This window comes from Mustela nigripes, chromosome 1 (assembly GCF_022355385.1).
Source record: "Mustela nigripes isolate SB6536 chromosome 1, MUSNIG.SB6536, whole genome shotgun sequence".
NCBI lineage: Eukaryota > Metazoa > Chordata > Mammalia > Carnivora > Mustelidae > Mustela > Mustela nigripes.
The window spans coordinates 200,090,613-200,115,011 of record NC_081557.1 but is presented as its reverse complement, the minus strand read 5'-3'; the positions used below and the strand labels follow the sequence as shown (position 1 = coordinate 200,115,011).

The 24,399-nt window shown below is 42.0% G+C and overlaps 1 protein-coding gene across 1 annotated transcript in view; it reads left to right on the top strand.

Moving 5' to 3' along the window:
• RNF150 (ring finger protein 150) overlaps positions 1-24,399 on the top strand; it is a 275,127-nt gene that overhangs the window by 139,241 nt on the left and 111,487 nt on the right. The window contains exon 2 of the mRNA XM_059378612.1: positions 23,764-24,014. Coding sequence (XP_059234595.1) covers positions 23,764-24,014 — 251 coding nt within the window. The remainder of the gene's footprint in view (positions 1-23,763; positions 24,015-24,399) is intronic.

Sequence of the window (24,399 nt, the reverse complement as noted above, 5' to 3'; positions counted from 1 at the left end):
AGTCATTCTGGTAGTCATTATGATGAAAGATTTGCAAAACTCAGCTGAAAATGTTCTGTGTTGTTATACTTATTTTGTACCATTTGTAATTCTAGCAAGTTGAGGTAACTTTTGAATAAGGATGCCTTTCTTAGGGGGTCAGATATTTATGAAGCATCCCAAACAAAATCCATGTTGAAATGCAATGTTTTAGACAACAACTCAGTTATGGGTGGAGAGCCAGATTTTTAGCAAGTCCCATTACCTCTGTCTTGAGCTAAATGTGTGATAAGAACAAGGTCACAATGTTTTTTTAAAAGATTTTATTTATTTGCCAGAGAGAGAGAGAAAGAGGGAGATAGAGCCCAGAAGCAGGGGAAGTGGTGGTCAGAGGGAGAAGGAGAAGTAGACTCCCTGCTGAGCAAGCAGCCCAACATGGAACCATGGGACTTATCCCAGGATCCTGGGATCGTGACACCAGCTGAAGACAGACGCTCTACCAGTTGAGCCACCCAGGCGTCCCAAGGTCACAATTTTTAAATCCAGGTAGGCAATTACATTTATCTTGAACTTAATAGACTCTTCAAGGACATTATTCCATGCCCAAACCCACAAGGATATCTGTTCCCAGGTGTCGCGACACTGTGTGTACCTTTGATAACAAGTATTCACACCTTAGTCTGAAAAAAAAAAGCATCAGTGCTTCACCTAGGCTTCCCGGTATTACTCTTTCATTCTGATATGAAGTTGAGTGTCAACCACAAGACTCTCCTGGCGCTTTCGCTTTCAAGTATTGGATCAGCCAGTCAGCTAAGTCACTTCCCTCGTAGTGTGAATGATCCCTGAGCAATGTATTTTAGTTGCTGGCTTAACACCGTCTCTCTTACTTTGATAACGATAGGAACTGTCCGAGTTTTGCCTGTTGTGAGACAGAATACCTCCTTACTGCCCTTTTTTTCCCCAAGTGTCAAGTTTTCTGGAAGACAGATTTCTGGAGTAGCAAATTCTCAGAGTAGAACCGGCCCTGCCTTCCCTTCCCGGAGAATGCCAAGATTCTGTGTGTGCAACAGCAGCAGTCAGCTTCGGGAGGCTTCGAGATCTAAACGAGATCTGCTCCAACTGGGAGGTCCTAGGTTACAGGCTGCTGTGTATCTCTCACAAATATGAAACTGTGCTATTTTTGGAAGTGAACTTGACTCTTGACTCTTGGCAGTGGCATATTTTGCTGTCTGTGTGCCACAGATCTTGGAACCTACAAGCTGGAAGTAACTTAGAGATGCTTGAGATAAACACAGCAGAGGCTGATAGTTAAAGGCGAAGTCTGTGGGCAGCCCTGGAACTGGACCTGGGGTTGCTCGCTCACACTGTTTCCGTTTTACCTAGTGGTGTATTACACTAGGTTTGAGCTCAGCTCATCTCTGGCTGGAAGACTGTAAGCCCAGCTTCAAGGTGCCGGAGTCCATGATGGCACCTGTCTTGGTCAGCTCAGGTGACCAGACCATAGCAAAACACCACAGACAAGGTGGCTTAAACAACAGAAATTCATTTTCTCACTGTCCTAGAGGCTCTGAGTTTGAGATCAAGGTGCCATTAGGGTTGGTTTCTGGGAAGACATCTCTTCCTGGCTGGTAGATGGCTGCCTTCTCACAGTGTCTTCATATGGTGGAGAGCAAGGGAGATCTGCTGTCTGTCTGTCTCTCTTTTTTTTTTTTTTTAAAGATTTTATTTATTTATTTGACAGAGAGAGATCACAGGTAGGTAGAGAGACTGGCAGAGAGAGAGAGAGAGAGAGAGAGAGCGGGAAGCAGGCTCCCTGCTGAGCAGAGAGCCCGATGTGGGACTCGATCCCAGGACCCTGAGATCATGACCTGAGCCGAAGGCAGCGGCTTAACCCACTGAGCCACCCAGGCGCCCCGAGCTGTCTCTCTTACCGATAGGTTTAGGGTCCCACTGTTATAAGCTCATTTAACCTTCATTATCTTCTTAGGGGCTCTTTCTCTAAACAGTCACATTGGGGCTGATGGCTTCAATATATGAATTGGGAGGGAGGACACCATTCAGTCTCTAGCAGTCTGTATGTCAAGTCTTTTTTTTTTTTATGATTTTTTTTTTAAGATTTTATTTATTTATTTGACAGAGAGAAATCACAAGTAGGCAGAGAGGCAGGCAGAGAGAGAGAGAGAGAGAGGAGGAAGCAGGCTCCCTGCTGAGCAGAGAGCCCGATGCGGGACTCGATCCCAGGACCCCGAGATCATGACCTGAGCCAAAGGCAGTGGCTTAACCACTGAGCCACCCAGGCGCCCCTTTTTTATGGTTTTTTAAAAAATTTATTTATTTGATAGGCAGAGATCACCAGTAGGCAGAGAGGCAGGCAGAGAGAGAGGAGGAAGCAGGCTCCCTGCTGAGCAGAGAGCGCGATAGGGGTCTCAATACCAGGACCCTGGGATCTTGACCTGAGCTGAAGGCAGAGGCTTTAACCCACTGAGCCACCCAGGTGCCCCTGTCCAGTCTTACTTAGTCTGTAATCAGTAAGGTCCATGGGGGACTGGACTAGACCTTGTGTTGGACCACTTTATTATGCACTGTTAACTACCTGGAAACAATTTTAATTAGAGGCTCTTCAGGGAACACTGTGTATCAGTGTTCTAAATTGAAGTCAGTCACTAAATTGAAGTCATAGTGTGCAAATTTATCTGGAGTCTCTGAAAATACTAGGCCACTAGATAATTTTTGAATAGGTAACACATGAGTATCAAATGGAATTCAAAAGGGGAATGTCATGTCTCCCCTCTCGCTCCTCTATTCTGATGTTTCTAGGGTCTGCCTTTCTATGGCAGTCTATGCATCGACAAGCAAACTGAGCATGGTCTTTTTCTTTTTCCACAAATGGTAGCATATTGCACACACGGGACTTCCTTTTTTCACCTGACAATTATTCAAAATCAGTGCAAATGGAACTATTAAATATTTTATGTTTTATAGAGTCTGTGAAATATTTCAGTGTGGATGCACCACAGTCTCCTATTGATGGCCTTTTTGATTATATTCTTAGGTTTTAAATTCTGTTTCTATCACATATATAAACTAGGGGCTGAGTGAGTTTCTTTCTAAATATCATTTACATTTGTATATACATATACATCTATAGGATAAGTTCCTAAAAGTGAAAGTGCTCTATTAAAAGGTATGTACATTTTATGTTTTGGTGGAGATTTGTCATAGTGTTCCCTAACATGGTTTGTAGGAGAGGGTCCTACAGGAGTTTAAAATGTGATGGAATTTCCTGGAAGCTGGGAAACCATGTCGATTTACTTCATGTTAATCTCTGTATCGGCTCACAAACGTCACATTCCAGAATTCTCCCAGCTTCTTTCTGCCTCGTATCTGCTATTCAAGATCTTCTCTTTGAAGTTTTTTCTTTCTTTTCTTTTCTTTTCTTTTCTTTTTTTTTAAGATTTTATTTATTTATTTGACAGACAGAGATCACAAGTAGGTGGAGAGGCAGGCAGAGAGAGAGGAGGAAGCAGGCTCCCCGCTGAGCAGAGAGCCCGATGCGGGGCTCGATCCCAGGACCCTGGGATCATGACCTGAGCCAAAGGCAGAGGCTTTAACCCACCGAGCCACCCAGGTGCCCTCTGTCTTTACTTTTAAAGATTTTATTTATTTGACAGAGAGAGAGAGAGAGCAAGGGCACAAGCTGGAGGAGCAGCTTACAGAGGGTTAGGGAGAAGCAGGCTTCCCCACTAAGCAGGAAGCCCATTGCGGGGCCCCATCTCAGCACCTTGGGATTAGGACCTGAGCCTAAGGCAGAGGCTTAGCCAACTGAACCACTCAGGTGCCCCAGAATTTATTTATCTTAGAGAGAGAGGAGGAGAGTGAAGCAGAGAGAAAGAGAGTGAGAATCTCAAGCAGACTCCACACTGGGTGTGGAGCCTGACACGGGTCTTGATCTCATGACTCTGAGATCATAACCTGAGCCACAATCAAGAGTCAGACATTTAACTGACTGAGGCATCCAGGTGTCCCTTTGCAGTGTTTCTAACAAATGCTTTTCTCACCTTTATTCTTGGGCCATACCATAATGGAATCATGGAATCAGGAAATCTCATTGACTACAGGAATCTCTCACACTTTGCTGAAGACAGTTTTTCTCTTTAAATATTTCTCAGAGGTACCACATTTCCCTAACTAGATTCTGTAACTGGAAACCAAAATTTACTTCTCTCTGTAATAGTAGCACATAAATTTTATGACATTTAATAGGAAAAAAACTTTTACTTTATTCTTTCATCAGCCTTTGAAGTAGCCAAAGTTGTAGTAATAATCATACTGATAAATTCTTAGGTTTAGTAAATTAATGATGAGGCTCTCATTGTAATTATGTTATATGAAGTATTATTATTATTTCGTTGTAGAGGTGAAGAAACTGAGACACAGTGGACTTAAATGGCCAAGTCACACAGCTGTGAAATAAGGCAGGACTTTAAACTGGTTTTAACTGTTCCAAATCAGGTTTACATTCCACTAATTCACACTCTTAACAGGTAGTGCGAGCACTCTGTGGAAGAGCCTTTAGTTGACTGAACGGGAACTTGCCTCTGCATGATCCAGGTGAAAACCAGAAGGGTGACCGCCATGAGTGAAAAATCTACTCTGCTGTCTACTCTAGTGTTCCCGCCAAATGAATTTCTCTCCTTCAGTGGTGCCAGTCTTCAGAGAACACAGAAGACGTTTTTCAATTTTTTTCGTAGCCTGGATGTCCTCACTAGGGCCGTGTTTTTCATCTTGATGCCCTTCATATGCAGTTTCTGTTGTGTGACCGGCCCCCACATATAAGGTCCCTTGTACAATATTAGCGTCTGACTTTGGTTTGATTAGCAGCAGGGTGTGCGTGTGTGTATGTGCGTGCGCGCGTGCATGTTTGCACATACCTGCATGGTGGAGCAACATCTCCACAACCGATACCCATATTTGTTATAAACTCCTGATGAGTTTTGTTCATACCTTCAGCTTGCAATTTTGTTCTGGTACACATGCAGATCAGCTGCGTCCTGGAATAGCCCTTCTCGTCCAATCATTTGGATCTTGGCCCTCAAGACAACCCAGTGACTCCTACTGTAGGCAGATGGTAATCTGGCTACAGCTTAAGCCTGTTTATAATCTTTCAGGATTTGGCTGTTTGGGAGAAGGCATGACCTTGGATTTCCATTCCAAACATGGCTAATCTGCTGGCTCTTGTTTTTATCCTTTCCACATGCACTTCTCTTGGAGGGACCAGAAGCATGTGTGTCTCCACGTGGCTTGTGAAGGTCTAGAGGGCACGGGGATGGAGTGATAATTCTTTAGAAAGCTCTTACATTCTCCGATGCTGGTGGCAGATATTTCTGGCCCTAAGAGGCAAATCATCACTGTTATGCCAACAACACCCACACATGCAACTTTTCTTCATACCAGAATGGACTGGACCTGTCATCCTTCCTGGCCAGTGTTTTACAGTGAGTGTGTGTCACTCCCTTCCTTGGAATTCTCACTCCAACATCTTGCTCACTGCTGAATGCCTGCCTCATGCTGGGATTTGGGGCGGTCTGGTGGTTGTTGAGAGCTAATAGGCAGGGAGGAGAGGAGAGACAGGGAATGGATATCCTTCTCAATTTCTCAACAGGATGAAGGGAAAAATCACAAAGAACATTCTCCAAGCCATGTAAGCACCTGGGAAAATCAGAGTCCTTCACTGTGACTGGGGAAGACCTGCCTCTTGTCACACACTTCTGGAAGCCTTCTCCAGAAGTATGTCCCTCTGCCAACGTCACTGCGATAGGCAAAACAACACCCCCTCTCCAGAGATGTCCACGTCCTCATCTCTGGAATCTGGGATCGTCTTGTCTTGTGTGGCAAAAGGGGTTCTGCAGGTGCAATTGAGCTAAGGGTCTTGAGATAACGAGGCACAAGGATCAGAGAGGAAAAGGTTTGTCAAATGAAGTAGAGGTTGGCGTGATGGGGCCACAAGCCCGAGAAGGTGAAGCGCTTCTAGAAGCTGGCAAAGCCAAGGAAACAGATGGCCCCCTGGAGGCTCTAGAAGGAGCCCAGCTCAGCTGACACCTTACTCTTAGCTCACTGACACCCATTTCATATTTCCGATCTCTAACTGTAAGAGGATAAAGTAGTGCTGTTTTAAGCCACTACATTCATTGTGATTTGTCCCAGCAGCCAGAGGAAACTAATACACTCATCATGACTGATTTTGACATCCTCCAGGAAGAGGCATCCCTCCTGGGAGCATCCTCTCTACCTCTTGTGGATCCTGAGGAGGAAGACTGATGTCTCCGGTGCTCTGCTGCAAGGGCCTTCCTCGCCTCCCGCACAGAAGGAAACTGCCCCCTCAGTCCCATCTCTTTTTGCAAATGAAAAGCACACCCCCTCTTCTTATAGGACCGACCCCAACTCTCACAGCTGTCCCTGGAGTTGAGGAAGGAGGATTACTCATTAACACCCCCAGCTCACCCTTGGAGATAGGTCTTTCTGAGCGCGTCCTCCCCATGAGGGTCAAGGGAAGCATCACTCACAGAGTCAAAGGTGGACATGCTGTGGCCTTTCTCCAGCCTGCCTTGGTTAGACTGAGCTCCTCCCCTGCCACCAGCCACAGGTGCAAGGCCCAGGCCCAGCTGACCATGCAGCTGCCCACTTTATGCCTCCACACCTGCCCAGAGGTACAGCCCTACCTTCTGCTTTGTCTTCCTTGTTCTCCTTAGTGCCTGGTTGGTTAGCTCTTTGGCATTATCCTGAGCATGTTGTCTGAAGATTTCTTTGTAGTGAGAGGGAGATTCTGAAAGCTGAGAATAAGGAACATAAAAGTATATCCAAGTATACTAAAATTTTAAATGAAGAGAACTCAGGTTGGATCATTGCTGCACGTTCTTTTGGGACAAGAAGTTTGAGAACTTAAAGAATTTTTATTATCAATAAAAACCCTTCCTCCTCAAGACAAACCACATTTACTATTATTGGATGTATTTTAAGAAGACATTTTGCATTATTCTAAGGAAATTAGCTCTTGAGGACCTCATTAAGATCTGGACTATCTGACAGTAAGAGTATCAACAGGATTTCAGTGTTCCCATATTTGGTATAATTTTTCTGTCATGACACTGGGAAAATTCAACCTTGCTTTTCTTTTCTTTTTTAAAAGAATTTATTTATTTATTTGACAGAGAGATATCACAAGCAGGCTGGGAGGCAGGCAGAGAGAGCAAACTGGGGAAGCAGGCTCCCTGCTGAGCAGAGAGCCCATTGTGGGGCTCCATCCCAGGACCCTGGGATCATGACCCGACCTGAAGGCAGAGGTTTAACCCACTGGGCCACCCAGGCACCCCAACTATGCTTTTCTTTGCTCTTAAATTTACCCTTTAGTTAATTCTATTTCCCTTTAAACTATTGGTCTTAAATTTCAGTTAGAGTAAGTTTATTTGCTTCAGCTCTGGAAGGATGCTTTATCAGTGGCTCAGCACCCCAAACATGTAACTATATTTTGCCTTCGTTAGACTCATATTTAAGTTTGAAATCTTGACATTCAGAGTAGTATGTTTCTAGGGAGGAAATGAAGTTTTACAGCTGTGATCTGTCGGAATGGTTTTAAGGCTCTAGAAACTAGTATCCGCAAATGATTTTTCCAGAAGAAAGTTGTTAATGTGGTGAAGAAAGCTATCATTTTGTTTCACTTCAGTTGTTTACAAGGAAGAAAACAAATAGTAATTTCTAGGGTAAGCAAGGGGGAACAATTGGGACCATGTAATGAACTGCATTGTTTGTGAAGCCGTGTGTGGAAAGCGGGCGATGGGTATCCTTGGTGTTGAGAATTCCGTCATGGCATGTATTAAGCAATGAATATAAATGATAAAATTCCTGTGCATTAGTAGTGTTGTCTAGAGTGACCTCACTATAATTTGGAAAATTTGAATTGACGTTAAAAACCAGGTACAAAACAAAGGAAGAGCAATTCTTTTTTTTTTTTTTTAAAGTTTTTATTTATTTATATGACAGAGAGAGAGATCACAAGCAGGCAGATAGTCAGGCAGAGAGAGAGGGAGAAGCAGGCTTCCCACTGAGCAGAGAACCTGATGCGGGGCTTGATCCCAGGACCTTGAGACGATGACCTGAGCTGGAGGCAGACACTTAACCCACTGAGCCACCCAGGCACCCTGAGAATTATATTTCATTTTATTAAATAGTTCTTGACTTGTTACTAGCGCATTCTCTTTACACAAGTAAGTCAGTCACCTCAGGCCCATGTCTAAGGACCTTGGCAAGGCTGTCTCTAAACAAGAAGTGAAATGCTCTTAATTCTCTGTTCCACACCCTGCAACTAGCTGGGTCTTTCAAGAACCAGACTAACCACTGGCAGTAACTTATAATTTGTTTGCTTCATGTATTTTCCAAAGCCAGATGGTAAATAATTAACAAGTTCTCAAGATTTTGTGTTTCATGTGGTTAGGAAAAAAGAAAAGGAAAAAAAAAAAACCATGGTTGAAGGATTGTGACTTGGTGCTTCAATTTACACATTTAGTCTTTATAGTATTACAGGATAAATGCCCAAGAGTTGACGTTATCAATATAAATATTTAACTGATTTTTGCTTCTTCCAGAAGCTTAGCTTGTGCAAAATAACAGCATCCATCTGTAAGACCATAATTCATCTGTTAGTAGTGTTACTTTTATCTTTCTAAATTTTTAAAAATATTTATGTATTTATTTTAGAAAGAGTGTGTGTGCACGTACACATATATGGGGAGAAGAGCAGAGGGAAAGGGAGAAGGACAGAATCCTCAAGCAGGCTCCCCACTGAGCACAGAGCCCAATGCTGGGCTCACTCTCATGACCCCGAGATTCTGACCTCAGCCAAAATCAGCAGTCAGAGCTTAACCAACTGTGCCACCCAGGCACCCCACCTTCTAAGTGTTTTTTGAAGCCTACTTACAAGCTTCTACTGGCCCCTTTTTTGTCTTGGCTAAGACTGTAGGCCTCAGTTTTCTCTTTTGCCGAATATGGAGCTTAGGGGGCACCTGAGTGGCTCAGTGGGTTAAGCCTCGACCTTCAGCCCAGGTCATGATCTCGGGGTCCTGGGATCGAGCCCTGCACTGGGCTCTCTACTCTGCGGGGAGCCTGCTTCCTCCTCTCTCTCTGCCTGCCTCTCTGCTACTTGTGATCTCTTTCTCTTTCAAATAAATAAATAAATAAAAATCTTAAAAAAAAAATATATGGAGCTTAGCCTTGACAGGTGGTCTCTAGGTGTTTTCCAGTGGCAGAACTCTGTCGTCCTGCAGCAACTTTTCATAGCTCTGACTACATCTGGAAATCTCTTCAGTGGTCAGCTTCAAAATGGTGATTTCTCTGAATGAGCGGATCAGATCAACAGGAACCCGAATGCTTCATCACCACCACCACAATAATGAAGCCCTGGCCTTACATTCCAGCTGGGTCCACATTACCTGGTCTCAGAAGCCTCTTGATTGTTTTCCAACAATAATGAGCTAAGTAGTTAGGAACTAAAGAGAAAGGAACACTGGAAATATGGCTGACTGACACCAGCTCCTATGTTCTCTGGGTTTGGACAGCAGTGAGGCTAAGCCCCTGTGGCTTTAATAGCATTTGCCAGAGGGGCCACCACTAAAAAATTAGTGGGGAGAAGTTCATGTTTTTGCTTTTGATGTTTTCTTTCCATTCGTAGACCTATTGAAGAGTAATACTTATGTACTGTGTGTCGGCAAGTCACAAGACAAGATAGCTAGTATTTAGAGCATCAGGGAACTATACAAAAAAGGAGAAGAAGGAGGAGGAGAGGAAGAGAAATAAGTTTTGGCACAGTCTTAGTATGGGTTTTCCCAGAAGCAGACTTAAAATAAGAATTCAAGTACAAGCCATTTACTTGAGAAGGGAGTCCAAGAAACACCTGTTTGGAAATGGAGACGTGACAGGGAAGGAGAAGGGCCCGTAAGGGATGTATTATTTGGCAAGTTACCACTGAGAGTCCCTAAAGCCTTATCCCACTGGAGAGCTCTGGGAAGTGTGTGGCAGTGTGCCACAGAGTTCTGCAGACACAGGGAGAAGGTAGCTGAGGTACTTATACGCCAACTTCCTCAGTCATTAGTTCAAGACTGCTCTCTGGTGGTGGCAGTTCCTCCTTTCTCTGGACTACACACAGTCTGAGTGATATTTGGTAAGCAAGGGAAGCCATTTAGGCAAAGAAATGCAGAGCTGACAGTTGAAAGTCACAACAATGTGCACTAAAATAGTATGGACTGGGGGAGGAAGTAATGGACAGCATCTATGATAGACACCCCTTAACTTACAGTGTAGAACGTATTGAGCAAAGAACAGGGAGATATATTTCAGATCTGTGGAGCTTCTTCAAAATACATATGTAACTGCCCAGCCTTTCTTCCCTTCCTAGACCTGAGATCCTAATAAAACGTAACAGGTTCCCCTTGCCCTGATATCTATTAATGGAGGCTTAAATACCAAGGAGGCTTATTGACTTTATCTATTTACATATTAGTCTGAAAGTATTTCATACAAATGTTTATCACAACTTGTTGCTAGAATCTGTGGGTCTGGCCAAGGGATATGCAGTGTTTTCTACTTCTTTGGAGTTTGAGCTCTGAACCTTGAGAAGCCCATTTGCTATGCACCAAGGCTTATCACCAAGTTCTGTCTCACTATTGCTGTATTTTCTCACTGTTTATTAATAGTCGGCCTTTCAACTGACCTTAGTATTATTTGTTGAATTTGTGGTCCATGTCATCTTACCACAGGGAAAACTATGTGGGGATTCCCAGCTTCCTCTTAGAAACCAAAGTAGTAAACCTTAATTGCTCTTAAGAAAGGGATTTTCCAATATGGACTTATAATAAAGAGAGTTCTCACTTTTAGTTTTCAAAGACTACTAAAGATAACTTTGGAGATTACTAAAAACAAACATCGAGATAAATCAAGGAATGAGACGTTTACTAATTCTGTAGTGAATTGGGAATTCCAGGTCGCTTCTGCCAATTAAGCAAGAATTGTGAGAAGAAATTCTTCATATATATTTCCCAATTCTATGCAATGGCACATAGCCGTGTGCTATAAATGTCTACAAACTCCTTAGATCCTTAACATTGTGGGGTTTTTTCATTGTAATTCAAAGTTCTTGGCCATGCATTGTTAAAAATCGTGTACTGGGGAAGAATTGGTGTGATTTTTCCCATAGTTCAAAGCAAAACAAAACATAAATGCATGCATTCTTTGACTGTATGACTGTTTTGAACTAAAAGGTACACAATTTTTATTTTTCACTACCTTAACAGCAATATCATATACGCCATTAACTGCTAACCCAGTTATGGTTTTTTTTTCCCTTTGATGATTACTTTCCTGATTATCTGCCTCAGAGTTTCCTTTTATTGATCAATCGTAGGTCAAAAGATAACCCTTCATGTTGCAGAAATGGCAACTTGCTCAGCATGGCTTCATGCCCCCAGCTGTTTGGAGGGGTCCCCGGGGTATTCAGAGGGTATAAGCTGGAAGCCAAATTTGGTGTGCCTCTTCCCACCCCTGCCCTGTCTCCTGTGGTATCAATGCAAGGTTTACCCTGTCTGGAATGTTCTAAATAATTATCTGATAGACAAGGGTTGTGATAATAAGTTCTATTTATTGAGCACCCCCTATTTCTGGGTTCTTTATATGCATTATTTCATTTAATCCACACCCACCCCCTCCGATTAGATAGGTTTGCTATTAGAGTTTTAGAGATCATGAACCTAACGCTTAAAGATGTTGTAAACCTTCCAGCTAGAAGTTATGGTGAATGACTCTGCTATTTAATTTCATCTATTAGATTACTAGGAAGGAAGAAATGCTGTAGAATTTTGGTCTCTCATCCTCTCCTATCCTATGATTCCATCAGTTTGCTTTTTAATGAGACTTATATGTATACTGGTATTTATCCAAGCTAGAATTGGATTTTAAAACATTTTTTATATAAGCAGAAATTTCTTTAAGCAAGATTATCTGTTCTAATAAAAACAGAATTATTATACAGATGGATTTTTCTGTGATTTGTTTTATTTTAGCCTGGGCTCCATGATACCATTTTTAGTCATTTAAAATTCTCACAAATACTGGAAGTAAGTTATTTTTTAGTCTGTTTTACTGAACATGTTCAAAGAAAATGCTACAGGTGGGGCTATAAATAAAATACCTTACATTATATTCATAACTCCCCATGCAAAATTATCCCAGTTTCATAGAAAATTCTACACACTGGTAAATCAGGAAAAGGTAGGAATTTTTTTAAAAGTGTGCCTCACTGATCATCTCAAGCATAGCTGAGGAACTGACATCAGTGAGTTAAGTTACTAGAGCCATTCCCAAGAAAATAAAATTGGCTGTTGTTAGTGTCTCCTTTAAACATGTTTTGACCTCATAAAAGTAGGTTGTTATTGAGCGTCTGCCTAACTATAATGGTAAATCTCCACTTAAAGGATCTGGTGCATAATTAAAATGGACTTCAGTAACCTCCAGTGTTTAACATATTTCAGGTTTTCAGGAAAGCAGCCCGGGGGGTGGGGGGCAGCGGCACCTAGATCAACCAGTTTTTAGCCAACAACTCAGATGAACCTTAATATTTTGAGCTTGAGGGACTTCTGGCGGAATCATGTATGTTGATTTGCACTACAAGTTTTCTGCTTGGTTCCCAAATGATAAATTTCACACTCCTTAATTAGTCCTACTGTGAATTTGTTTTTATCCTCCAAAAACTATTTTTATAGTTCAGACTAAGACTGTATTCCAGAAAACATCTTTCCCATCCCCAACAAGTGTAGTCATGCATGGGTTTCAGGAAAAGTACATGGTATGGGATAGCACTAACCTGTCTCTGGATTAGAAGAGCCAACAACCCACAGGTGCCATTTGGAACGACCACTCATTCATGGCTTAGGATGGCCTTAGAATCATACATGCAAGGCAGATGTAGTAATTATTTTTCATATGGACATTTTTTCTGATATGTACACAAATGAAAACACTAAGGGTGAATGTTAATGTGAATTCAGATAAAGTAAAATTATAGACCACCCAAAAATCACATGGAAATATAATGAGGTTCAGTGACAGTGGCTTGGGATTCAGAAGACCTGGATTCTTTTGTACACACACACAGACACACCCCTACCTGGTTATGTCATATGGAAGCAAAGGGCAGAACACTCAAACGAAACTGTCTTTAGCAAGATAACTGTGAAACCCAAAGGCATCTGCCTTCAGGTCTGGCTTGATCAAGGCTCAGATCATGTCATCACATTATTTCTGCCTTGATTTTTTCGACTGTCCTCTGTCTGTCCCATTTCTACCCATGGTCTTTTTCCTTTAGGGCACTAAGAATATTGCCACAACATAGCCTTCCAGATGTTCCTGTTTAAGATCAGCGGAAAAAGAGGGCATTTGCTTTCCTCAAATGTGAAATAAAATTCCTGTGTGCCCTGTCTACACCTGACAAGTGATATCACTGGTTGGGCACAGTTTCACTTACAGGATTAGGCCTTTGTAGTAGAGGGGATTGTGCTAAGAGGAGAATGGGGTGGGACAGTCCCATCTGTGTATTTGGCAGTGGTAAAACTGTAATGATTCTAATAAAACTTGACATCTATATCATGGTTTTTGTATGGCAGGCCTTGTGCTTAAGTGCTTTACTGTGAATTACCTCATTTAATAACAGGACAAGAAATTTCCCTCTGGTGGGTATTTTTTCTCAGTTACTCCTGCAGTAAGATCACTAACTGAGAATATGGGTGGGAAGAGGCACAGGAGATTTGAGGAGAGATGTAAAAATCTGAGGTCATCATTTGGACAAAGGGAGAGCGAGTCCGGAACCCAGTAGGAGAGGCGGTGTGAGGTGTTCATTTGTGGAAAGGGATCATAAATTTGAAGTGGAAACAGATGACTCATGAGGTTTTTCTCTTAGCTGTGTTCACGTGATAAAGGGGAGGCATAGAATAGTGCATCTTGTAGGGCATGTTCTGTGGAGAAATAGAAGAGGAAGGTAGCTAAGAGTATTTTTGGAGGATTTCTGATAACGATGGACCATGTGACCTACACTGAGATTAGGATAGATGGGTAAGGACAGAAATGAAGCCAGGAGAGGGCTGATGGTCAGTAAGAAAATAGTAGGGGGTGGGGGTGGGGTCTAGGGTGGGGATGTCCCTGTGCAAAGAGAGCTAAAAGAAGAGTCAGGGGTATTAGGAAAGTGACACTTTGAAATAGGGATTTCAGAGATGGTGCGGTTTCCTAGTAGTGACCAGGCCCAGAGTAAGAATATGTGTCTTGAGAAGGACTAGAGAAAGAGGAAGATGAATGGGAAGAGCAGAGCGAGCAACCAACAAGCCAGAGTAGCGAGCGGCTTATCCATGTGAATACTAAAATGGCAGCCCGAGGAGGATGGATGTTACGAGCCAGAAGCTAAAGGGGGTGATAAAAGAGATAAAGAGGAGATTGGTAGACAAGGCAAGGACATGAGAGACTTCACTGGAAATGCGGGTGGAGAGAATCTCCAAGACAAGTGGCTTTCAAAGGAGGATGGGAAGGGGCTGGGAGTAATAGTGTAGAAGGAGAAAAGCAGAGTGCAGACACCAGACTGTCTTCTGGCTCTGAGGTATGTGCAGTGTGGTTAAATAAAAATAAATACAAATTAAAAACACCTGTCCCCTTCACCACAGTGCGGAGAAACTGGTGTCCGTGTAAGGCAGCCAGATCAATCAAAGCCAAGAGGCAAAGGAATCCTCCTAAGAAGAGATGGAAGCTAGCTACTGGGGGTTTGGTTGATGAGAGACTCATATCTCCAAGAGTTGTAGAAGGAGGTTTGAGAAGGAGGCTGCAGGCAGGAAATGGGAGGGACCTGGGAGATAATTCCTGACTGGGGGGGCCTGGACCTCAGCAGCGCCTCAGGCGAAGGGGCTAGGGGCCCTGAAAGGAGGGAGAGCAGTCTGCAGAATTACAGACAGCCTGACTAATGGAAGGAGCCCTGCATGTTCTTGGGGCCACCTGAGATAATTCATACCTCTTCTTAACCTCCTGGAAGAGCAGAACGAGGACCCCTACCTTGATTTTTCCACAGAAAAATAGGACTGGGCAGAGTAGCTGATTCCACCACAGAAATAGGAACTCCCAGGCAGAGCTGATGAGCTAGCTGAGGAGAACCACCAGTATTCAAGGAAGTACCAAGTGGGCAGATACCAGTTGAGAAAGAGTGAGTGAAAAGATGGACCACAAATATTCAGTAAGAGAAGCTTCCAGACAGTGGAAGCTATTTAAGAAAAAAAAAAAAAAAAAGGAGCCAGAGGGTTTGGTGTTTTGTTTTTTTTTTAAGGAAATATTTGAAATATTTAGTATGAAAAATTCAAGTTTAAATAAAGACGACAATAAATGAGATAAAATACAGAAACGATACAACTAAAGACAAATTCATGAGCTAGAAGGTGAGCTCAAGAGACTCTTCCACAGTCAGCCAGAACAGATAAAGAGAAATTATAAAAGATACAGTGAAATACCACTATATACCTATTAGAAGGGATAAAATTTAAAAAAAAAAAAATAGTGGTATTTCCAAGTAGTGGCAAGGATGCTGAGAAACTGGGTCACTCACGCATTGCCAGTGGGAATGTAAAATGATACAGCCACTCTGGAAAGCAATTTGGCAATTTCTTTTAAAAACTAAACATGCTACCATACAACCTAGTAATAGCACTCCTCGGCATTCATCCCAGAGAAATGAAAACTTAGATTCACACAAACATTTCTACCCTAATTATTATAGCAGCTTTATTCTTAATAGTCCCAAACTGGATATAACCCATATGTCCAACAATGAATGAACAGCTAACCTGTGGTTAAATATTCCATAACATAGAATGCCATTCATCAGTAAAAAGGCATGAATTACTGATAGATGCAACAGCTTGGATTCATGTTAAGGGTATTTTGCTAAGTAAAGGGGAAAAAAGCTAATATCAAAGTGTAACATCCTATGTGATTCCATTTGTATAACATTCTAGAAGATACAGTTCTAGAGATGGAGAATAGGTAAGTAGACATCAGAGGTTAGGGAAGGGAAAGAAAAGGGAGAGGCAATTATTTTCGGTGATGGAATATTTCAATATTTTAATTGTGGCAGTGATAAGAATGACTCTACATGTGTGATAAAATGTTGTGGAATTTTACACAAAGACCTTTTAAAACTCTGCACATGCCCAAGCTGGTGAAGTCTAAGTCCTGTAATCTGGTTAATTATATTATGCCAGTGAATTTCCTGTTTTGATAATGTGCTGTAATATGTGACATGCCACCACTGGGGGAAGTTGGGAGATGTGTGCATGGACCTCTGTGCACTATATTTGCCACTGTTAGTCTGTAATCATTTCAAAATAGAATGTTTTTTGAGTGAGAGGGAAAAGTATAAAAATACAGCTAACGGAATGAATGCCACCAGGATAATAGGGATCTCGGGAGAGAAAAAATATTAAAGGCAATATTTGCATAAAGTATGAAGACAGATGTTTTAGACACTAAGAAAGGGATGAAATATTTCAGATCGAAAGGCTTTGTGTACGGTAATTCCCCCTTATCTGCAGGGAATAGTCTAGGATCCCCCAGGGATACATGAAACCGTGCATAGTACCAAAACCTATATACACTATGTGTTTTCCTATACATAACTATAATAAAGCTTAATTTAGAAATTGGGCACAGTAAGAGAGTAACAACAGTAACTAAAAATAAAATAGAAGAATTATAACACTATACCATAATAAAAAGCATGTGAATGTGGTCTCTCTCTCTCTCTCTCTCTCAAAATACCTTCTAGTACTGTACTCATCCTTCTTCTCTGACAGTGTGAGATGATAAAATTTGTGCGTGAGGAGAAGCGAGGTGAATGACGTAGGCATTGTGATGTCGTGTTAGGCTACCGTGGACCTTTTGATGATACATCAGGAGGCTCAGGGGCTTCTGGACTGAGGTTAACTCCCTGTTAACAGAAACCACAGCTGAAGGGGCACTAGTGTGCTACCAAACTAACTGACAGCACTCATAAACAGACAAGTAACATTTAAAAGCATCAAAGACTATTCTCAAATATAACTTCAAAAAGTTACAAAGAGCAAGAATCTTGATGAGCCCAGACCTATGCAGAACAGACAGAACCACCACAATGCGTACATGCAGTTCAGCGTAGAAACTCAAAATAACTAGCAGCGACTGACAGAACTTCAGAGAAAAAACAGAGCAACAGTTATAGGAGACATTTTAAAACACCCCTTTCAGGCAATTGAGCAGATAAAAATAAGCAGAGATATGGAAAATCTGAATATAATTAATAAACTTGATCAGTGAGATGTATATATCAAACAAAGAATAGTTTGTGTTTTTAAGATTTTTATTTATTTGACAGAAAGAGAGACAGTGAGAGAGGGAACACAAGCAGGCAGAGTGGGAGAGAGAGAAGCAGGCTTCCTGCCAAGCAGGGAACCTGATGCAGGGCTCCATCCCAGCACCCTGGGATCATGACCTGAGCCGAAGGCAGACGCTCAACAACTGAGCCACCCAGGCACTCCCCCGCCAAAAGAATAGTTTTGAATACAGTGTTCCTAGAGACAAATGGAACATTTAGCCCCCAAAAGTGTATTAGATGATTCAGGAACAATATCAAGAGCCTGTGTTCCTTGACCATAATGAAATATTAAAATAATAATTACACATGGATAACTTTAAAAATCACATATGTTTGGAAACTAAATGTATAATCCTAATACTAAATAATCCTTGGGTTAAATTGAAAACTGCTTCAGAAATTTTTTATGTCTTTCAGAGAAACTGTATTTTGCAGTTTTCTTCATAGGGGGCCAGTGTTTGTTTAGATGTGTGCTCCGGTATTTTGTAACTTCTGCTGCTGTTATGCATAGATCATTTTTTCCATTACATTTTCTGGTGAGATATTACTGGGATATAGAAAGCCCTTCATTTTTGATGTGGATTTCGAATCTTGTATTGAGTGAGCGTTCTTCTAATTTCAAAAGCTAAATTATCTTGGCTTTTCTAGATGGTCATATGATTTGCTGAAATAATGACAGCTTACACTCTTCCTTTCCAGTATTTACACTCTAGTTTCTATGTCTCTTTATACCAGATACCACTTCTACTTTAACTGTTGGCTCCTCTTGGTCTTATTCACCATTTGAATTCGGGACCCCCTAATGTGTCCTCCGTTTAATGTGCTGCTTCTGGTAGATCTTTTATCACATTAAGGAGATTTCCTTCTACTATTCTTAATAACAATCAAGAATGGGTGCTATCCTCAATCTGTGGCTTCCTTCTCTAAGAAGCTGGCTGCTCCACATCTCTCTAGCTGAAATCAGGGAAAAGGGGAGACAATCTGGGGAGCGCACACTCCGTGGCAATCATCGTGTCCATTCACATCTCAGTGGCCAAATACTAATCACGTAGCCACATCTAGCTGCAAGTGAGACAGGGACTAACATTTTTCCATGGTCAGCCTGTGCCTAGCTAAGACTGTACTAAGACTGTAGGTGAGAAAGAGACCAGATCTTGAAGGATAGCTAGCCACACAAGATGATCATATACTTTGTTCCTTTCAGTCTTTGATGTATTAAAAAGTAATAATATATTTCCTAATGTTAAATCACTGGGCTCAATCCCAGGACCCCGAGATCATGACCTGAGCCGGAATACTCTACATTTATATGATAACTTTGTAGTTTTTAAGATCAGTTTCCATGCATTGTGTCACAAGAACAGGTGATAATCAGGAGCTATTAAAAAAAAAAAAAAAAAAAAGGTGGGGCACCTGGGTGGCTCAGTCGTTAGGTGTCTGCCTTCGGCTCAGGTCATGATCCCGGGCTCCTGGGGTTGAGCCCCACATCTGGCTCTCTGCTCAGCCAGAAGCCTATTTCTCCCTCTCCCACTCCCCCTGCTTGTGTTCCCTCTCTGTGTCTCTGTCAAATAATAAAATCTAAAAAAATAAAATAAAGATATTAAGTAAAATAGAAAATATCTCCAAGGGAAATACTGCAGCCTTTTCTTATTATTGCCTGAATTCTGAAAGGCCCTCTGTAGAGGATACGGAGAACTGATGAAGGATTTTTGATCACACGAACCTAAGAGAGATGGTACCACTCACTCTCCGAGCTGCGCAGGGAGGAATGGGGCTTGTGCTCTGTCCAGGGTCTAACACTCTGTTGGTGTCCTAGGTTTTGACTTAATGCAGTGTTTAAAAAACCTGGTTTTGAATTTACAAGTCATGGATTTTCTGGTTATTAAACATTTTTTAGATTCCTGCACTTCCGTTTTGATCCTTTACTATCTGCATATACCAAATGAGATAATGGCAATTGAATGCTGTCCTGGGAAAGGGAGCGCTAAGAATCCAGAGCACCCTTGCCGTGTGGCTGCTGGATCATACCTCCACTGGGCACGCATTATCTCGCCAGCTGAAGAGCTTTTCCAGAATACTCCATAATTTTATAATAACTCAGAAGTATGAAATGCCTTTGGGAGGGAAATAAATGGTCGGCTGACATAATTTTGCAAAAGAGGCAATCAATATTTGAGTGATAGGTATCATGGTAAACACAGAATTTCCCAAATACCAAGCAGAGCCTCTGTAGCTTTTATCCCCGCAAAATTGCCTACCTGCTAACTTCCCTTTCCCCGAGTCTCAGAGCTTCCCATGTGTCCTAGATAAGATACTCAGGGCAGCATGTAACTCTGAGAGCACTCAGGCTTTCAGTGCGTTCTCCCTCTCCTCTCCCCTGCTTCTCTCACTCCTTCCCACCCACACATGGGCAGAAGCAATTACGCTACCATTTACCTGGGGAGAAGCTGCTGGCCTGATACTGTGGCTGTGCATTTCAAAATGAAGCAGAGATCAGGGAGTCATCTGATTACTCACTTTGGTGCACATGCCTCATTTGAACATATGAGACCTGTGTGGTAGCTTTTGCCCTGAATTTTGTGCATTGATAAGACTGATCAGATGATTCGTCCAGATCCACTTCACTATACTGGTTTTGGTTAACCTACATATATATATATATTTTTTTTATTTTTTTTTTTTTTGCGAGAGAGAACGTGAGCATGAGAGGGGAGAAGTCAAAAGGAGAAGCAGACTCCCTGCCAAGCAGGGAGCCTGATGCGGGACTCAATCCTGAGACTCCAGGATCATGATCTGAGCCAAAGGCAGCCGCTTAATCAACTGAACTATCTACGTGTCCCTATACCTAAATTCTTTTTTTTTTTTAAGATTTTATTTATTTTATTTGACAGAGAGAGAGATCACAAGTAGGCAGAGAGGCAGGCAGAGACAGAGGGGGAAGCAGGCTCCCCGCTGAGCAGAGAGCCCGAAGCGGGGCTCGATCCCAGGACACCGAGATCATGACCTGAGCCGAAGGCAGCGGCCCAATCCACTGAGCCACCCAGGCGCCCCCCTATACCTAAACTCTTAATGACCGTTCCTGTTGGGATAAATGTATACCCTTTACTGCACACAGTAATCCACAGCCTAAAGCATATGGAGAAATATCCAAGAATCCCATCTATTTTTTTTTTTTAACCATCATCAGCCCTAGAAAGATAAATAAAGTTGAGGTCTAGATGAATAGAAGTGCTCTATTGCCACTTTTACTGTTTCTCCTTCCAAGTGGCTGTTTTCTACGGTGAAGGTACACCAATAGTACGAACGATGAGGGCAATGTTGACTAAGCACTTAAGTTTAAATGCTTTAAAATGGTTACTTAACTTTGCCTTACAGGAACTGTAAGTATTTTCTCAGGTCCCTAAAAATGGATGAGGAGTGATTTAAAACTTTGTGGATATCCAAAATTTGGTTGCCTGTTTTATTTATTTTTGTTATACACAACTAATGAATCGTTGAACCCTACATCAAAAACTAATGATGTACTATATGTTAGCTAACCAAATTTAAATTTAAAAAATAAAGATTTTATTTATTTATTTGAGAGACGGAGAGCATGAGTGGGAGGAGGGGCAGAGGGACAAACAGACTCTCCACTGAGCGCAGCTCTTGGACGCCACCGGGCTTGATCCCAGGACCCCGAGTTCATGACCTGAGCCAAAGTCAGATGCTTAACTCAATGAGCCACCCAAGAGCCCCTGGTTGCCTGTTTTTAAAATGTTGAGCTGGGCTATGACTCTTCACCGTTAGGCTCTGTGGTCTTTGATGCATAAGCAGAGAGTAGGAAAAGTGTATGGAGGAGAATGAGTGAAGACAGGCCGCCAGAGAATAAAGATGTTAAAAGTTGCACAACTAAAGCAGCCTGCGATGGGTTCAGTGACAGAAAGGCCAACCTTACTATAAAACAAAGTCCAAAAGCCGATCCAATCCTATCTGAGAATTTAGGGGAAAAACCAACTGCATCCTATCTGTCTCCTCTCTGCCCATCACATTGTAAGAGCATGATAAATACTGTTTTGTTACTAAATCGCATTTGGGTTAAGATTTAAATGTAAAACGTAAAACTGTGTTTTGAGAAGCAATTTTTGATGAGTCTTGCTATTCTCTTGAGTGAAGAAGAGCTTTCTAAGCAGAGAATCAAAACCAGAAACTAAGGGATTATATTCATAAAATTTGACTACCAAAAAATGTAAAAGCCTTCTCATGGTGGGCAAAGCATCATGTATGGCATTGAACTGTCGGATCGCTGTGTCGTACATCTGAAACTAATACCGCACTGTAGGTCCACCGTGCTTCAATAAAAGTAAATAATAAAAATAACTAGGAATGAAAACTGTGGAATGTGTGCAAGTCTGAGCATACGAGGTCTTTTGTAAATAACCCCGAGATCCCATCCTCAAAAACCGAATTCTAGAGTCCTGAGTAGACATGTTTTAAAAATATAAATAAGGAAGTAAATTAAATGAAAAATTATTATTCTACCACTACTAGAATATACTACCTATAAAATAGCTGCAGCACTGGGATGAGTCTCACCAGGCCAGACTAGTCTAGTATACACAGAAGATCGTATTTCTGTAGAGACAAAACCTGTCAGTAGCCTTAATCCCTCAACAAAACCTCAGGCCACAAGCAGCCATTAGCCAAAGTAAACATGAAAAGAGAAGGAGCATCGAAACTGTCAGTAAATTCTGCAAAATTGAAATTCAATCCATCAGTCTCAGTAATTCCCAGAAATAACAGCCAAATCTAAATCCTCTTGGGCTTTCTGATTTTACAATTGGGCCAATACAGAAGTTTTAGGAATTTTTAAAAAATAGGTAATTGATGTAGCACACACAGATACCTCTTATGTAGTTAGCTGTTAAAGTATTTATTCAGTGGAATACCAGCAAGGAATTTAGAATTGCAAACTTGCATAGAGATCAAGGTCAAGTGAATGCCCTAAGTAGCCTCTAAGAGCTTGCAGCCCTCTGAGCAAAGGTAATCTGCTGGTTCCATCCAGCAGACTGACCTCAGCCGTGAATGAGGCCAACTTGGAGCAGCTACAGCGGTGTTTAATTTTGCCCTGAATCTGCAATATCTTAATTGAAAATTTGCTCTCTTTAATTAGCAATGACCCCAGGTCATGGGCTATTTCCATATGGAAGGAGGGCTCACCCAGAGCCTTGTGAGGGTGAACTGGAGTGATACCAGAGAACCTACCCTGGTGAAACTGAAATCAATATTCTAGTCCAAGGATCAGCCACGGTGGCATGTTGAGTTGGTCGTTTTGTAGCTGGTATCATACCAGTACTGAAGACTCCCCGTGGAGGCTGTGCCTTGCACAACGTCATCAAGAATAGGGACAATGGGGGCGCCTGGGTGGCTCAGTGGGTTAAAGCCTCTGCCTTCAGCTCAGGTCATGATCTCAGGGTCCTGGGATGGAGCCCCGCATCGGGCTCTCTGCTCAGCAGGGGGTCTGCTTCCCTCTCTCTCTCTGCCTGCTGCTCTGCCTACTTGTGATCTCTCCCTCTCTGTCAAATAAATAAATAAAATCTTTAAAAAAAAAAAAAAAAGAATAGGGACAATGACAAAGGGTAACTTCGACCCCCCAGAATTGCTACTTTGGCTTCAGACTGTCAAATAATGGGCATGGGGGGAGGAATATTTGAAAGTTGAGGTAAAACAATTTTGAAATTGTGCAGTCTCCATCTTCTATCTTTGCTGAGTATGAGGAGACCCAAGCTGTTTATGTTGAATTCGATAAAATAAGAAGGAAATAGTTCTGAGACCGTGATATTAATGTTTATAAATCATTAGAGCTTGTCAAGAAACCCATTTGGGTTGCTTTAGGTACTCAATGTAGGAGAAAACTGCCTTAGAAATGATAGAGATCTGTATTTGAGGATTCCTGGTATCTTGAGGGGGAAGGCACAGAATTGGGCATCTTACCCTTCTCCCATGGGGTAGAAGGTGCCTCTTACCCTCCTTGGGGGTCTGTGAAGTGCCCCCAGAGAACTGTAAACTGGGCTAGGTGGGAAGGGTCATGAATTCAGTTTAGGTTCTTTTCTCACATACAAGGTAGCTGCAGGAGGTTGAGAATTTGACTCCTTTTCTAGCTGTGAGATCTTAGAATCGGAGCCGGCTGTTAGGTCTGGAATAGAATTGTCAGAAGTAGGGTCATTATTTGGCTATGCATCACTTTGTCTAGATATTTCACTATGATTTTCTCCCTCTCTCTCTTCTCGCCTTACCCTTGTTACCCCTCCTTGTCCCTGTCACAACAGGTGTAGAAGACATCGTGGCAATAATGATTCCTGAGCCAAAAGGGAAGGAGATAGTAAGCCTGCTGGAAAGGAACATCACGGTGACCATGTACATCACCATTGGAACCCGGAACTTGCAGAAATATGTGAGCCGTACTTCGGTTGTGTTTGTCTCCATCTCCTTCATCGTCCTGATGATCATATCCCTCGCATGGCTGGTCTTTTATTATATCCAGAGGTTTCGATATGCAAATGCCAGGGACAGGAACCAGGTGAGTAGCAAGAAGTTTTTTAAAAATTAAAAATTATTTTAAAGTAATACATATTGCCATATAAACCCCGGAAATCACAGAAAATACCAAGATAAAACCAAAATTACCTGGTATCCCCCCACTCAAGATAAACATTGTTACCATTTGTCACATAGTTTTCCAGCTCTTTCTAAATGCACATTTTGATGTTTAACTAGTATTGTTCTGTAACATAAGGTGCTTTGTCCCACATTCCTATTGTTCATTTTATGGATAGTTATTTATTTAGGCAGGTAAAAAAGGGAGGAAGGGGAGTGAGCTGAGATTGTGGTAATATGCAGCACTGTGTGGGAAGAGCCAGGATATTCTGGCGAATGGAAGAAGAAAAGGAGATAAAAAAGTAAAA